Source organism: Gorilla gorilla, chromosome 5 (assembly GCF_029281585.2).
Source record: "Gorilla gorilla gorilla isolate KB3781 chromosome 5, NHGRI_mGorGor1-v2.1_pri, whole genome shotgun sequence".
Taxonomy (NCBI): Eukaryota; Metazoa; Chordata; class Mammalia; order Primates; family Hominidae; genus Gorilla; species Gorilla gorilla.
Window position 1 is genome coordinate 176,346,049 of NC_073229.2, and position 17,529 is coordinate 176,363,577.

Here is a 17,529-nt window from a genome sequence, read left to right on the forward strand (position 1 = left end):
CTGACAACAGCTGGCCATTACTATGCTGTTGCTACTAGTACTATTATACATGACTACAGGGCATCACTTAAGTTTTAAATTTTTTTCCTCCCTTGACACTCATGTATTCCATATCTCCACTAAGCAGCTGGATTATACACATAGATAGATAGATAGATAGATAGATAGATAGATAGATAGATAGATAAAATATATATTAAATCCCTTGTGTTTATCACACACCATGAAAATGTTGCTTTCATTTTCTTACCACGGAGCTATACCTTAAAAAAGACACAGTGAGGCTACAAGCACTGGGTGCAAACCCAGGCCAAACGCTTTTGAAAAGATAAGGGCAACGGCATCTTCCTTCTGGTTTGTACATCTAGTATTTAGTCTATATACTAAGTAAACATTACCATCTCTTTCTTTGGATTCAGATGAACCCTCAAATTATTTATCAGCTTAGCACCTATTTATGTTTTTGCAAGGGCACAAATACATTGCATTGCCAACAGCTGAGAAGCACCAGCTAAAACCTTCAGAGTGTGCAGCAGCTCAACAGGAAATACATCCTTTTCTGGTTGAAATATTTTTACCATGATGTTTTGACAAAACAACGAGCAATTATGATGATGACATATACTTATATTTCAGCTAGAATTACACACAAATCTACAAACCAAAAGAGAATAAAAACAAGTATAAGCTCTGGCTGTACACAGGCACAACAAAACATTTGGGGTGTCTACTTGAAAACAGATACTTTAATATATTAACTCTGCCCTGCAATGTTTACTCACGGCCTCTATTCCGCATTCTCATCGCCAGTCCCAGGTACTCCAGACTCCTCATCAACTGCTTCAGTCAGAATAGGAACAGACTACTTGCTCCTTAGTAGGGATAATGTTATGTTGAACTCAAGTTTTGACTTTTACGATGAGACATGGGCACAAGCTCATTTCCTTTTGTGGTTTCATACTTGACAGAAATTCACCAGAAACACTAACTCAAGAATGAGAAACTAATCTATATCCTCCTTAGAGTTACATCCTGGCACCTTGATCAAACCCATGACTAAACTCTCATTGGTTTAAATATTATTTTTCAGACTGAAGTATTAATAATATAAGTACGTTTTAGCTTCAAGCATTAAGACACTTCAACATGGAAAGTTTCTAAAAACACTATGTATTCCGTTTGCTGTTTCTTTTTAACTTCTTAGTCTCCTCACAGGTGCAAGTTATTAATCTATTTACAGCATATCGCATGATCAACATCAGCTTTTGAAATATATTTTCAGATGGCTGTCTAGATATATCTAAGTCTGGAGAACAATTTTACAACATATGAATGACTACTTTAGCAATTAATAATAAAAATAATTCCATGGCATTTTTATACAACAGTTTTCCTAAATCAAAAAGTATTGCATAACCATAATCTTCTTAATCTTCAAAATATTCAAAATCTTGTCATTATTTTACACTAAGAGAAACGTAAGTATGAAGAAATAGAATCAATGCCATAATGTCTTCATTATAAACAATACATCATGAACACTTAGCTACTCTAGACACTGAAGATGCAAAGAAATGGTCTTTGCATATCAAAGTCCTCATATTCTTGGAATGAGGTCACAAACATTAAAAAGAATAATAACACAATGCCACATAATGGCACAACCAAAAGAGAAATGAGAATTCAGAGGACCAAGAACATACTGAGGGCTGAGAATTTCATAAATGACATCACAGGGGTTGTGGAATGTAAAAGAAAACAGGTTAGAAAATTAGAAGGGAAGGCTGGGCACGGTGGCTTATGCCTGTCATCTCAGCACTTTGGGAGGCTGAGGTGGGCAGATCGCCTGGGGTCGGGAGTTGGAGACCAGCCTGACCAACATGGAGAAACCCTGTCTCTACTAAAAATACAAAATTTACAGGGCATGGTGGCACATGCCTGTAATCTCAGTTACTCGGGAGGCTGAGGCAAGAGAATCACTTGAACCCAGGAGGTGGAGTCTGCGGTGAGCTGAGATCACACCATTGCACTCCAGCCTGGGCAAAAAGAGAGCAGCTCTGTCTCAAAAAAAAAAAGGAGAAGAAAATTAGAAGGGAAGAAACTGTGTCGGCAGAAAGAGTGGCATAATCCAGGTCTTTGGGGAGGGAAGTTCATGGCAGGTTTGAAGCAAACAGGATCCAATCTCTAAAATATTATCTCTCTGAAGGCTTCACAGGCATCATTTAGCTAAAGCAATAGATCTGGTCTAATTCAATTCATCCAACATGCTAAAAAATATTAAGAGAGCAGGTAGTGCTAGGCTTCTCCTAAAATTAAGAAAAACAGATGAATGGGCTCACAAATGTAACTGAAGGTTGCTGTGACAATTTCCCACAATTTGTACCCACCAAATATCTTTCATTTTGATACATCATGATAAAGTCTTTACATTGCAAAATTATAGGATGATTTACTGTATAATAAGGTATTGCTTTCAGTTTGAAGAATTCAGAAATGAATCAAGCGTTGTGATTAGCATTACTACCCTCTATGCGTAACTCCATGTAAATTCCTCATTGTGTTCACTGAGAAAATGAGGCTTTGTGAAAGTAGCCAAATTCATTTTGAACTCAAATCATTAACATGTTGGTGAAAGCCATCTCATACATGTATCCCCCTTTTTAAAAAGTATATATTCATAGGAAACTGCTCACACATCTACCATGTGTGCTCCAGAGTTTTCTGTTGGCCCACGGATTGAGAAAAACATGGGTTTTCACCTAAATATACAGAGAGAAATTTTCCTGAAAACACACTTCTTGTTGATATCACATAAATCAAGAGGCTCTGAGCCTCTTAAACTCTGTTTAATGGTTCCTGAAGTATGAGGATAAGCATCTCTAAAGTCAGAGAAAGTGTGGAGGATGGGAGACAAAAGAGATCCCAGGGCAGCACAATTGGCGGGGACATAAGAGTAGGGACATAAGAGCCCCCTCTCAACAGCCCCTTCCTCAGTCTTCCCACACCAGCTTTTTCCAGCCAGTTCCTCTGCTCCAACTGCCACCTTGTCAGAGTGTTCATTTGCTTCCTTCCATCAATCAGTCTCCTCCACTCCCCTTTTCAAAACTCAATTCAAAATGTATCCATCTCAAGAAACATTTCCTTTATTCCTTGCCATCCACACTAGCCTTAGCTTGCTTACATCTTTATACAGTTTGTGTGTGTGAGAGAGAGAGAGAGAGATGGAGTTACGCTCTTGTTGCCCAGGCTGGAGTGCAATGGTGTGATCTCAGCTCACTGCAACCTCCGGCTCCTGGGTTCAAGTGATTTTCCTGCCTCAGCCTCCCAAGTAGCTGGGATTACAGGCACCTGCCATCATCCGCGGCTAATTTTTGTATTTTTAGTAGAGATGGGGTTTCACCATGTTGGCCAGGCTGGTCTTGAACTCCTGACCTCAGGTGATCCACCCGCCTCAGCCTCCCAAAGTGCTGGGACTGCAGTCATAAGCCACCACACCTGGGTCCTTTAGACAGTTTTATACATTGTTTTTACCTGTTTATGCTTGGTTTTCTTCTTAACTGTACACATTCTCCTAGACTGATTTTTAGTCTCAGATCAAGTTTAAACTTGATGATAGGGACATTTATTACAGTTTGTTAACATCACAATAATTAAGATGACTGATCCATTTAACAGAGATGTATCACAGCCTATTATGTGCCAGGCAGGGCACTCGGGGTATAGAAGTAACAAAGACAGGGCCCTGCTTCCTGGAGAACATAACCTCAAGGAATTTGGGTCTGTTCTTCATTATGAGCCTTTGAATCTGTTTTTCCTCTTTGCCTAGGATGTCTTCTCGCTGCCTTTCCACCAATCTTTCCCTTTCATTTCCAACTCAAAGTCAATCTGGGATATTTTTTAAAATGTTGTGCACATAGAAGGTATTTAATAAATGAATAAAGTATGACTAAAATAAATGAATATAAATTACCAGGAAACAACTACAGTAAATTAAAAGTGATAATAAATATTCCCTGAACAAAACCAGCTCCACAGTATTAGCTAATGTTGCAAATACAACAGTAGTTTTTCACGTTTCAAGTATATCTACCCAGCAAAATCACATCTGTGAACCATAACATTGTGCTTTCTCTTAAAAATATTATGCCAGCAGCCAGGCACGGTGGCTCACGCCTGCAATCCCAGCACTTTCGGAGGGCAAGGCAGACAAATCACAAGGTCAGGAGATCGAGACCATCCTGGCTAACACGGTGAAACCCCGTCCCTACTAAAAATACAAAAAATTAGCTGGGCGTGGTGGCAGGTGCCTGTAGTCCCAGCTACACGGGAGGCTGAGGCAGGAGAATGGCGTGAACCTGGGAGGTGGAGCTTGCAGTGAGCCGAGATTGTGCCACTGCACTCCAGCCTGGGCAAAAGAGCGAGACTCCGTCTCAAAAAAAAAAATAAAAATAAAAGTAAATAAATAAATAAATATATATGTGTGTGTGTGTGTGTGTGTGTATATATATATATATATATATATATATGTAAAATGCCAGCCAGCAAAAGTGAAAGAAAAAGAATCTAGTTTAGGTTTTTCTAAAATGTGGTAAAATATAAATGTATTGATCTGAAATGTTCTGGTAGTAACCACAGTGTTCTTCCTTTGTCCGTACTAAGAATTATGGGCCAGGTCCACATGTGGGTTAACCCATCTGACGTTCAAATTCGTCTCCCAATTTTCCATCATCAAGAGAATTCCATTTTTAGAACTTATCTTACCTGGTGGCATAGTTCTTCCCACTGCCTTTGCAGAAGCTCTACGCGTTCATTAAGAATGGAGATATCATCAGCACTGATATAGGCAGACAGGGTGTCCTTCAGCAGGCTCAACTGGGTCAAGTCATCTGTCCAGCTCCCAACTGCATTTTCTAATTCCTAAATAAAAAAACAAACTTGAATACCCATGGACATCTCCTGCCAATGATTTCTGAAGTGTTTTTGAATCCCCTCTTGATAGAATTTCCTTTGTATAGCCCTCAATTTAAATATCTAACTTGGGATCTAGAGGCACATCATGGCAATATTACAGATTTGGTTCCAGACCGCTGAAATAAAGTATATATCACAATAAAGTGAGTCACAAATTTGTTGGTTTCTCAGTGCATATAAAAGTTATGTTTACACTATACTATTGTGTATAAAATGTGCAATAGCATATGTCTAAAAAAACCAATGTACATACCTTAATTTAAAAATACTTTATTGCTTAAAAATGCTAATGATCATCTGAGGCCTCAGCAAGTCATAATCTTCTTGCTGGTGGAAAGTCTTGGCTCAATGTGAAAGGCCGTTGACTGATCCAGTGGTGATTGATGAAGGCTAGGGTGGCTCTGGCAATTTCTTAAAATAAGACAATGAAGTTTAAGCAGCACTGATGACTCTTCCTTTTACAAAAGTTTCCTTGTAGCATGTGATGCTGTTTGAGAGCATTGTACTCACAGAACTTTTTTCAAAATTTGAGTCATCCTCTCAAACCCTACTGCTACTTTATCAACTAAGTTTATGTAATACTTGAAATCCTTTGTTGTTACTTCAACAATATCCACAGAATTTTTACCAGAAGTAGATTCCATTTCAAGAAACCACTTTCTTGTTGACGGCCATACCACCCTAAACGTGCCCAATCTTGTCTGGTCTCAGAAGAAACCACTGTTTTTATTGATCCATAAGAGGCAACTCCTTATCCATTCAAGTTTTAACATGAGATTGCAGAAACTCAATCACATCTTCAGGCTCCATTTCTAACTCTAGTTCTCTTGATGTTTCCACCTCATCTGGAGCTACTCCCTCCACCACTGAAGTCTTGAACCCCCTCAAAGTCATCCACGACAGCTGGAATCAACTTCTTCCAAACGCATGTTAATGTTGACATTTTGACCTCCTCCCATGAATCATGAATGTTGCTTTTGTGAAAATAAAATTTATTTTTAATTTTTGTGGGTACATAGTAGGTGTACATATGTATAGGGTATATGAGATATTTTAATAGATGATAGCAAAGTAAATACGGTATTCATCACCTGAAGCATTTATCCTTTGTGTTACAAACAATCCATTTATACCCTTTTATTTATTTAAAAATGTATGATTAAACTCTTACTGACTATATTCACCTTGTTGTTCTATCAAATACTTTTCTATTTTTTGTAACCATTAACCATCCTCATCACCCCTGCAGCCTCCATGTACCCTCCCAAGCTCTGGGAACTATCTTTCTACTCTCTATCTCCACGAGTTCAGCTGTTTTAATTTTTAACTCCCACACATAAGTGAAAACATGTTGAATGACAGTGGTGAAAGTGGACATCCTTGTTGTGTTCCAGATCTTAGAGGAAAGGCTTTCAGTTTTTCCTTATTCAGTATGATGCTAGCTGTGGATCTGCCATATATGGCTTTTATTATGTTGAGCTATGTTTCTTCTATGCTCAGTTTTTTGAGGGTTTTTATCAGGAAAGTTTGAATTTTATCAAATGCTTTTCAGCATCAATAGAAATGATCATATAACTTTTGTCTTTCATTCTGTTGATCTCATGTACACATTGATTGATTTGAGAATGTTCAACCATCATTGCATCCCTGGGATAAATTCCACTTGGTCATGATGAATGATCTTTTTAATGCACAGTTAAATTCAGTTTGCTATTATTTTAATGAATATTTTTACGTAAATGTTCATCAGAGATATTGTTCTATAATTTTCCTTTTTTTTTTTTTGATGTGTCTTTGTCTGGTTTTGTTATCAGGGTAATAGTAGCCTTGTAGAATGAGTTTGGAAGTATTCCCTCCTCCTCTATTTTTCAGAATAGATTGAGTAGGATTGGTATTAGTTCTTCTTTAAATGTTTGGTAAAATTTAGTAGTGAAGCCATCAGGTCCTGGGCTTCTTTGCTGGGAGACTTTTTATTATGGCTTCAATCTTGTTACTTGCTATTGGTCTGCTTTTGGATTTCTTCATGGTTCAATCTTGGCAGGTTGTATGTCTCTAGGAAATCATCCATTTCTTCTAGGTTTCCCAATTTATTGGCATATAGTTGCTCATAATAGCTGCTAAAGATCCTTTAAATTTCTGTGGTATTGGTTGTAATGTCTCCTTTTTCATTTAGATCTTCTCTTTTTCTTAGTCTGGCTAACGGTTTGTCAATTTGTTTATCTTTTCAAAAAATAAACTTTTCATTTTGTTGATCTTTTGTATTGTTTTCTTCATTTCCATTTTATTTATTTCTGCTTTAAGCTCTATTATTTCTTCTACTAACTTTGAGTTTGGTTTGCTCTTGCTTTTCTAATTCTTTAAGATGCATTGTTAGGTTATTTATTTGAAGTTTTTCTTCTTTTTTGATGTAGGTGCTTGTATCTATAAACTTCCATCTTAGTACTGCTTTCACTGTATTACGTAGGTTTTGGTATGTTGTGTTTCCATTATCATTTGTTTCAAGAAATTTTTCTATTTCCTTTTTAACCTCTTCATTGACTCACTGGTCATTCAGAAACATATAGTTTAATTTCTATGTGTTTGTATAGTTTCCAAAATTCCTTTTACTATTGATTTCTAGTTTTATTCCATTATGATCAGAGAAGATACTTGATAAAATTTCACTTTTGTTTGAATGTTTTAAGACTTGTTTTGTGGCCTAACATATAGTCTATCCTTGAGAATGATCCATATGCTGGGGAGAAGAATCTGTATTTTGTAGCTGTTGGATGAATGTTCTGTAAATATCTATTAGGTCCATTTGGTCTGCAGTGCAGATTAACTCCAGTGTTTTTTTGTTTATTTTCTGTCTGGATGATCTGTCCAATGCTAAAAGTGGGGTGTTGAAGACTGCAGCTATTATTGTATTTGGGTCTAATGTCTCTCTTTAGCTCCAATAATATTTGCTTTATATACCTGGATACATGAGCATACATAGTGACAGAAAACCAAGGAAAAAAATTAAATGTATATTATTATTATTATTTGAGACAGAGTCTCAGTCTGTCACCTAGGCTGGAGTGCAGTGGTGTGATCTTGGCTCACTGTAACGTCCACCTCCTGGGTTCAAGTGATTCTCCCACCTCAGCCTCTCAAGTAGCTGGGACTACAGGAGCACACCACCATGTCCGACTAACTTTTTTGTATTTTTAGTAGGGACTGGGTTTTGCCATGTTGACCAGGCTGTTCTCAAACATATAAATATATATTATATATTTATCTGGGTGGTCCAGTGTTGGGTGTATATATATTTACAAATGTTATAACTTCTGTTATATCCTCTGGCTGAATTAACCCCTTTTTCATCATATAATGACATTCTTTGTGTCTTTTTATAGTTTTTGTCTTGAAACCTATTTTGTCTGATATAAGTATAGCTATTCCTGCCCTTTTTGCTTTCCATTTGCATAGAATATCGTTTTCCATCCCTTTATTTTCAGTGTATGTGTGTCTTTACAGATGAAGTGTGTTTCTTGTAGGCAACAGATCATTGGGTCTTATGTTTTTTAATCCATTTAGTCACTCAATGTCTTTTGAGTTTAGTTCATTTACATTAAATGCTGTTATTGATAAGTAAGGACTTAATACTGCCATTTTATTATTTGTTTTTTTCTGGTTGTTTATATGGTCTTCTCCCCCTTCCTTCCTTCCTGTCTTCTTTTCAGTGAAGGTGATTTCACTGTTGGTATGTTTTAATTTGTTGCTTTTTATTTTTTGTGTATCCACTGAATGTTTTCAGACTTGAGGTTACCATGATGTTTTCAAATAATATCTTAATACACATTATTTTAAACTGATGACAACTTAATACTGATTGCATAAATGTGCAAACTAACAAACAAGCAAAAAGAAAACTAGTAAAAACTCTACACTTTAACTTTGTCAGCTCACTGCAATCTTTGCCTCCCAGATTCAAGCAATTCTCGTGCTTCAGCCTCCCGAGTAGCAGGGACTACAGGCACACGCCACCCCACCTGGTTAATTTTTATAATTTTGTTAGAGACAGGGTTTCGCCATGTTGACCAGGCTGGTCTCAAACTCCTGGCCTCAAGTGATCCACCCACCTTGGCCTCCTAAAGTGCTGGGATTACAGGTGTGAGCCACCATGCCCAGCCATGTTGTTTCTTATTTATATCTTATCATACTTGTCTATATATTGAAAAGTTGTAGTTATTATTTTTGATCAGCTCATCTTTTCATCTTTCTACTTAAGGTATAGTTTATACAGGCCAGGCGCGGTGGCTCATGCCTGTAATCCCAGCACTCTAGGGGGCCAAGGTGGGCAGATCATGAGGTCAGGAGATCGAAACCATCCTGACTAACACGGTGAAACCCTGTCTCTACTAAAAAAATACAAAAAATTAGCCGGGCGTGGTGGTGGGTGCCTGTAGTCCCAGCTACTCGGGAGGCTGAGGCAGGAGAATGGCATGAACCCAGGAGGCAGAGCTTGCAGTGGGCCAAGATCCCGCCACTGCACTCCAGCCTGGGCAGCAGAGCAAGACTGTCTCGAAAAAAAAAAAAAGGTATAGCTTATACAACACAATTGCAATGTTATAATATTCTATGTTTTTCTGTGTATTTACTATTACCAGTGAGTTCTGCACCTTCACATGCTTTCTTATTGCTCATTAACATTCTTTTCTTTCAGATTGAAGAACTCCCTTTAGTACTTCTTGTAGGTCAGGTCTGATGTTAATGAAATCCCTTAGCTTTTGTTTGTTTGAAAAGGTCTATTCTTCCTTCATGATTGAAAGACGTTTTCACTGGTTATACTATTCTAGGGTAACAGGTTTTTTTCTTCAGCACCTTAAAAATGTCACCTCACTTTCTCCTGTTCGGTAAGGTTTCCACTGAAGAGTCTGCTGCCAGATGTACTGAAGCTCCATTTTATGTTATTTCTTTCTTTTCTCTTGCTGCTTTTAGGATCCTTTCTTTATTTTTGACCTTCGGGAGTTTAATTATTAAATGCCTTGAGGTAATCTTCTTTGGGTTAAATCTACTTGGTGTTCTATAACCTTCTTGTACTTGGATATTGATATCTTTCTCTATGTTTGGCAAGTTCTCTGTTATCCCTTTGAATAAACTTTCTACCCCCATCTCTCTTTCTACCTCCTTTTGAAGGCCAATAAGTCTTAGATTTGCCCTCTTGAGGCTATTCTCTGGATCCTGTAGGCATGTTTCATTGATTTTTATTCCTCTTCATTTGTCTCCTCTGACTGCGTAGCTTACTTCAAGCTCACGAATTCTTTCCTCTGCTTGATCAGTTCTGCTATTAAGAGACTCTGATGCATTCTTCAGTATGTCAATTACATTTTTCAACTTCAGAATGTCTGATTGATTCCTTTTAGTTATTTCAATTTCTTTATCTGATATGATTCTGAATTCATTCTGTGTTTTCTTAAATTTATTTTTTTATTTTTTATTTTTTTTGAGACAGAGTCTTGCTCTGTCACCCAGGCTGGAGTGCAGTGGTGCAATCTTAGCTCACTGCAACCTCCACCTCCTGGGTTCAAGCGATTCTCATGCCTCAGCCTCCTGAGCAGCTTGGATTACACACATGTGCCACCACGCCTGGCTGATTTTTGTATTTTTAGTAGAGACAGGGTTTCTCCATGTTGGCCAGGCTGGTCTCAAATTCCTGACCTCAGGTCATCCACCCACCTCAGCCTCCCAGAATTCTGGGATTACAGGTGTGAGCCACTGCACCCAGCTCAAAAGAGCTATTTTGAATTATCTGTCTGAAAGGTTGCATATATCTGTCTCTCCAGGATTGGTCCCTGGTGTCTTATTTATTGGTGTTTGTTGGGTTAGGTCATGTTTTCCTGAATGGTCTTGATGCTTGCAGATGTTTGCTGGTGTCTTGGTATTGAAGAATTAGGTATTTATTGTAGTTGTAGTCGGGACTTGTTTGTATTTACCCTTCTTAGGAAGGTGTTCCAGGTATTCAGAGGGACTTGGGAGTTGTGACCTAAGTTTTTAGTCACTGCAGTCAAATCTGCATCAGGGGGCACCCCAAGCCCACTAAAACTGTGGTTCTTGCAGACTGATAGAGGAACCACCTTGGTGGTCTTGGATAAGACCTGGAAGAATTATCTGGATTACCAGGCAGAGATTCTTGTTCTCTTTCCTTATTTTCTCCCAAACAAACAGAGTCTCTTTCTCTGTGCTGAGTTCCCTGGTACTGGTGGAGAGGAGAGTTACAAGTACCCCTGTGGATCCCCCACCACTACTGGAACTGTACTGGGTTAGGCCTGAAGCCAGCACAGCACTGGCTCTCTCCCAAGGCCCACTGTAACCACTACTTGGCTACTGCCTATGTTTGGTCAAGGCCCTAGGAGTCTGCAAATAGCAGGTGAAGGAGCCATACAGGCTCGTGTTCTTCTCTTCAGGGCAATGAGCTCCCCCTGGCCCCAGGTGGTCGAGAGATGCCAGGGCTTGGAGTTGGAAACCTTAGAAATCTACCTGGTGCTCTTTTCTACTGCAGATAAGCTGGTACCGAAACCATAAGAAAAAGTCCTTTCCACTCTTCCCTTCCCTGTCCCAGGCTGAGGAGTCCCTCCCCAGGTCCACTGCCACAACAGAACCGTGGGGAATACTGCCAGGCCATTGCTGATGTTTACATTAGGCCCAAGGGCTCTTCAACTCAGCTTGTGGTAAATGCTGCCAGGCCTGGAACTTACCCTTCAGGGGAGTGGGCTCCCCTCTGGCCCAAGGTAGATCCAGAAATGCCACCCGAGAGCCAAGTCCTGGAATTGAGTACCCCTGGAGCCTCTTTGATGCTCTTTCCTGTTGTTGCTATGCTGGTACCTAAGTTACAAGACAAAGTCCCCTTTGTTCTTGCCTCTCTTTTTTGTAAGCAGAAGAGGACTCTCTTCATAGCCACCACAGCTGTGAATGTGTTAGGTCACACTTGAAGCCAGCGGGTCTCTGAATCTGACCCAAGGCCCACAGTGTGTACTACCTGGTTACACTGCTGACTATCCAGGGCCCATGGGCTCTTTAGTCAGCCGGTGATAGGTCTTGCCAGGACTAGGTCCTTCCCTTCAATGCAGCAGGTTCTCTTCTGGCCAAGGGTGTGTCTAGAAATGTCTGGAAACTAGGGCATGGAATGAAGGCTTCATGACTGTGCCCAGTGCCCTATCTTACTGTAATTGAGTTGGTATCCAAGTTGCAAAACAAAGTCCTCTTTACTCTTTCCTCTTTTCTCAAGCAGAAGGAAGGGGTGTCTTTTGGAGCTGCAAGCTGTATTGCCTGGGGTTGGGGGAGGATTGGCACAACAACTCCTTTAGCTGTCTTCCTGGTGTGTCACTGGGTCATGTACCCCCAAGTCCACTGGCTCCAAGCCCAGTACTGCACTAGGACCCACCTAGGAGTGTAGTACTTGTGGCCTAGACAGCCTTTCAAATTTATGTAGGACCCCAGAGCATTTTAGCCCATGGTAGCAAGTGCTTGTCAAAACTCAGATTCTGTTGGCTGGGATGGGAGCTTCCCCTTTGGCTAGGTCTTGTGTAAATGCTCCCTCCGTGGGCATCAGCTGAGTTCTGCCTGGTATTGGCAGCACTGAGCTCCAGTGCAATGCAGACCAACTACTGGGCTCTCCTTCCTCGATATGCACAGATTCTCTCTCCGCGCCATGTGGCTGCTGCTGGGGCACAGAAAAGAAGAGGAGGTGTGAGCAATTCAAGGTTGTCTTTCCTACCCTCTTCATTGCCTCTTTCTGTACTATGAAGTTGAAACTAGGTAATGTGATTGCTCACCTGATTTTTTATTCTTATGAAGGCGCTTTCTTATGTAGATAGTTGTTACATTTGGTGTTCCTGCAGGGAGAACAGTCAGTGGAGAATTCTATTCAGCCATCTTGCTCTGCTTCCTCAGGTCAAATCAGGAATGTTCTTATTGCCATCTGCAATGATGAATCCTTTCCACAGGGTTTTCCATTTACTTTGCCCAGATCCGTCATAGGAATCACTGTCTATGGCAGCGATAGCCTCACAAAGTGTATTTCTTAAATAATAAGACTTGGAAGTTGAAATTATTCCTTGATCCATGGGCTACAGGATAGATATTGTGCTAGCAGGCATGAAGACAACATTAGTCTTGTACATCTCCATCTCCATCAGATATCTAGGGTGACTACGTGCATTATCAAGAAGTGGTAATACTTTGAAAGAAAGCCTTTTTTTTCTGAGCAGTGGGTCTCAAAAGAGGGCTTAAAATATCAGTAAAACTGTACTGTAAACAGATATGGTGCCATCTGGGTTTTGTTGTTCTATTTATAGAGCACAGGTAGAGTTAGCATAATTCTTAAAGGCCTTAGGATTTCCAGAATGTTAAATGAACACTGACTTTAAGTCACCAGCTCCATTTGCCCCTAACAAGAGAGTTAGCCTTTTCTCTGAAGCTTTCGAGCCAGGCATTGACTTCTTTTAAGCTATTAAATTTCTCAATGGCATCTTCTTCCAACATAGGGCTGTTTGATCTACCTCCAGCCTGGGCAACAAGAGCAAAACTCTGTCAGGAAGGGGAGAGGAGGGGAGGGGAGGGGAGAAGGAAGGAAGGATAAAAGGAAAGACAGAAAGAAAGAGGGAAGGAAGGAAAGAGGAAGGAAGGGAGGGAGGGAGGGTAACCACTTCCATCAATGATCTTAGCTAGATCTTCTGCATAACTTACTGCAGCTTCTACTTCAGCACTTGCTGCTTCACCTTGCACTTTTATGTTATGGAGATGGTTTCTTTCCTTAAAACTCATGAACCAACCTCTGCCTGCTTCCATCTTTTCTTCTGCAGTTACTTCTCCTCTCTCAGCCTTCACAGAATTAGAGGGAGTTATGACCTTGCTCCAGATTAGGCTTTGGCTTAAAGGAATGTTGTGGCTGGTTGGATCTTTTATTCAGACCACTCAAAGTTTCTCTGTATCAGCAATAAGGATGTTTTGCTTTCTTCTCATCCATGCATCTACTGGAGTATTACTTTTAATTTCCTTTCAGAACTTTTCCTTTGCATTCACAACCTGGCTGTTTGTGGCACAAGAGGCCTAGCTTTTGGCCTGTTCCAGCTTTTGACATGTCTTCCTCACTAAGCTTAATCATTTCTAGCTTTTGATTTAAAGTGAGAGACATGAGATTTTTTTCAATTGAACACTTAGAGGCCACTGTATGAATTGGCCTAATTTCAATATTATTGTGTCTCAGCAAATAAGGAGGCCAGAGGAGAAGGAGAGAGATTGGGAACATTGTTGGTGGAGCAATCAGAACACATGCTACATTTATGAATTAAGATTGCTGACTTCTATGGGCACAGTGTGTGGTGCTACTAATTACAATAGCACCATCCAAGGTCACACTGACTGTAGATCAATGTAACAAACATAACAGTAAAGAAAAAGTTTGGAATATTGTGAGAATTACCAAAATTATGCAGACATATAAAGTGAGCACATGCTGTTGGAAAAATGGTGCTGGTAGACTTGTTCTATGCAGCAATGCCACAACCTTCAATTTGTAAAAAAAAAAAAAACAAAAAAAAAACCCAAAAAACAAAAAACAAAACATAGTATCTGTGAAACACACTGAAACAAGTGCAATAAAATGAGGTTTGCCCATATTTCATTTGCTTCCACATAATTTGATAAATTGCTAAGTCCTTCTGGTAAAGTATGATTGCCTGCAGAATCTTTCTGCCATCTACTCACCATTTTATTGATTTAAAATTTTTTTCCTAAATTGAAGTTTAATCACTGTATTGATCTTTACTTTAGACTGACTTCATAAACCTCTAACTTACCCTTTCTTTTTGTCCTGAATTGCTGATCACACTGACGAAATATTTTTAAAAACAGACACCTAAATTTAACTTTCATTTTCAAGCACTATAGAGTTGCTACATTCTGTGATCTATACTTCTAATGTAGTAGCTGAGAAGATCTGTTGCTGTTACTACTCAATTTAAAACGATGCACTGAATACGTTTTCTGCAGGATCAAACATTTCTTTAAGTTACTAAAAAAAGATTATGTACCCTGTCTTTTAGGGGAATGATTTAAGAAAAAAAATTCATATAGCAATATTTGAATGAGTTGACATTAGTTTTTACAATATTTTGACTAATTACCAGTTTTGCAAATTGTATAACCTGCTGTTATTTTTAGATTCCAGCTAGTTTTGTGTATAAATAGAGTATTTCATGTGCCTTTTCCCCTCCCTTTATGTGTCTTTACACGGTAGAAAGGTTTCCAAAGGCAAAGGCAATTAGCGGTGCTGTCTGAGGCTAACTTCCCAAGCAATTTAGGCAAACAAGATTTTAGCCTGAATTTTCCAGGTAATTGCCTTGTTTTGCTGCTAAGGGCAGTCTGGGGAAGAGTAGCAGGACTAGACTAAAATACATTTTTTAAATCTACACACTCAATAGCAGCGTGTGTTTGTAACCGTCATGTTTTTTGGGAGATAAAAAATGACGCCCCATGGCAACAGTATTTGGCTGAAAGACCAAACCATCTAGGTTAATTAAATATGCAACATTTCTGCCAATACTTCTAAACATATTCAATTGTTATACCACTGGAAAGATTTTCCACTTTTCACACCGATTTCTACCCCCCCCAACTCGAGCATCAGATTTGTATATGGATTTAAAAAAAAATACATAATAACACCACCACCAAAAACCAACTGTTTCAGATGCACAGTATACCAACCCATTAAATGAGTCAGTGTGGCAAAAATATAGCCTGTAGATACAGGCAACCCAGATATTTACTGACTTTGAAAAGTTATTAAATTCCCAGAAGCCTCAGTTTTCCCATCTGAAAAGGGGCAATAATAAATGTTTTCACGAGCTTGTGTTAATGCCAACTGAGATAACACCAATATAGTCACAGCCCCTAATAAATGCCCATTCCTGCTTTGCAGAAGTTTTCTTTAATAATTTTTAATTAATTAATTTTTTTACAGACAGGGTCTCACTCTGTCAGCCAGGCTGGAGGCAGTGGTGTGATCATAGCTCACTGCAGCCTCAGATTCCTAAGTGATCCTCCTGCCTCAGCCTCCCCAGTAGCTAGGACTACAGGCAAGCACCACCACTCTGGTTAATTTTTAAATTTCTTTAGATATGGGGTCTTGCCATATTGCCCAGGCTGATCTTGAACTTCTAGTCTCAAATGATCTGTTTGCCTTGGCCTCCAAAGTGCTGGGATTACAGGCATGATCCACCACACCCGGCTTCTTTAATTATTTTTAATAAATTTATCATCACAGGTTCAAAATGCGCTTTTTAATCTTTGTAACCATTGCATACTTCTGAATGTAACAGCTCAAGATAGTACTTCTTTCACTTTCCATCCATAATGTAAAATATACTACCTTTTAATTTTCCTAAATCTGCCTTTTTCAAGTTTCAAATAATATCCTTAGATTTTACAACTGAAGAAAAAATTCTTATAGCCACACTTTTCATGATTTCTAGACCTCTTTAACAATTATCATCTCTTAAATGCTTAGGATTTCTTTGCCAAAGTGAGGCAGAGAATTTCTAATTAAAACCCAAGTCATTTAAGTATATGCGAATTTTTAACAGAATTACCCTAGAGCAATAATTTGCAAATGACTGGGGAACATAAGGGCATGTTTAATTTGAAAGAAAAACATTTTTAAAGGTACGTTTGATATGATCAGCCTATTGCTCAGCAAAGAGCTGCTGTTTGGACATTTCACTTGGCTACAAAGATGTGAAAGGCATGAGTCTTACAGCCACTGAATTGTGTTGGTCTCCGTGAGCTCATAATCCAGGGAGTGGTCTGTGTATTAGCTACTGACTTGCTTCCAAGTACCATTTGAAGTGTTGATCATAATCTTTAAGTACTTAGAGCCCTGAGCAATTTAGGGATTGTGTGTCTCTATGCAATCACTGAGATAAGCTATTTCTCCCCCTTTCCTTGCATAATGGTTTAGAGGGCAGGGTGTGTTCTTTGGAGGGCCACTGTCTGCAGATTTTCCAGGCTGTTGGTCCTTTTTTTTTTTTCCTTCTTGTAGACTAGATTCTTCTGGTAGAATGACTCCCCAGTGTGGATGCTTCAAAAAGATGACTTTATTGCTCTTGACTCAGCTTTTAAATATCTTTTAATGTGTTTTAAATTTTCATTTGCTTCCTTGGAGTAATCCATAAACTAGTCTATAATTTCATCAACTGCAATAAATCAGCAATACGAGGTTCACCTGAGTTGCCTGCCCTTATGTCATATACTAGGATCTTGTATCTGCATGTAGATAACCTAAGAGTTTGACTGGATTATAGCCCCAAAGACATTCCAGCAGAGGCACACAGGTGACAGTGAAAATCTCAGTTCAGTAATTTACCTTGCAACGCATTTGTTCTGCATGGAGCTCTTCATGGTGGTCCGGGAGAGACTGCGAAAGCTTCTTTTTGAAAGTTCGTAGTTTCTCCAGGGAATCTGCTATTCCTTTCTCACATTTTTCCCAGTCCTATCATAGGAATAAAAACAAATAGCATAGATGTTTTTGATGTA

At 39.1% G+C, this 17,529-nt stretch overlaps 1 protein-coding gene across 25 annotated transcripts in view; it reads right to left on the bottom strand.

Annotated features, from left to right (window-relative positions):
- Positions 1–17,529, bottom strand: part of SYNE1 (spectrin repeat containing nuclear envelope protein 1) — a 522,579-nt gene that overhangs the window by 62,712 nt on the left and 442,338 nt on the right. For all 25 annotated transcript variants that reach the window (XM_055390873.2, XM_019029254.4, XM_055390870.2 and 22 more), the window contains 2 exons: positions 17,360–17,485; positions 4,762–4,917 (listed from right to left, as the gene is read on the bottom strand). In XM_055390873.2, coding sequence (XP_055246848.1) covers positions 4,762–4,917; positions 17,360–17,485 — 282 coding nt within the window. The remainder of the gene's footprint in view (positions 1–4,761; positions 4,918–17,359; positions 17,486–17,529) is intronic.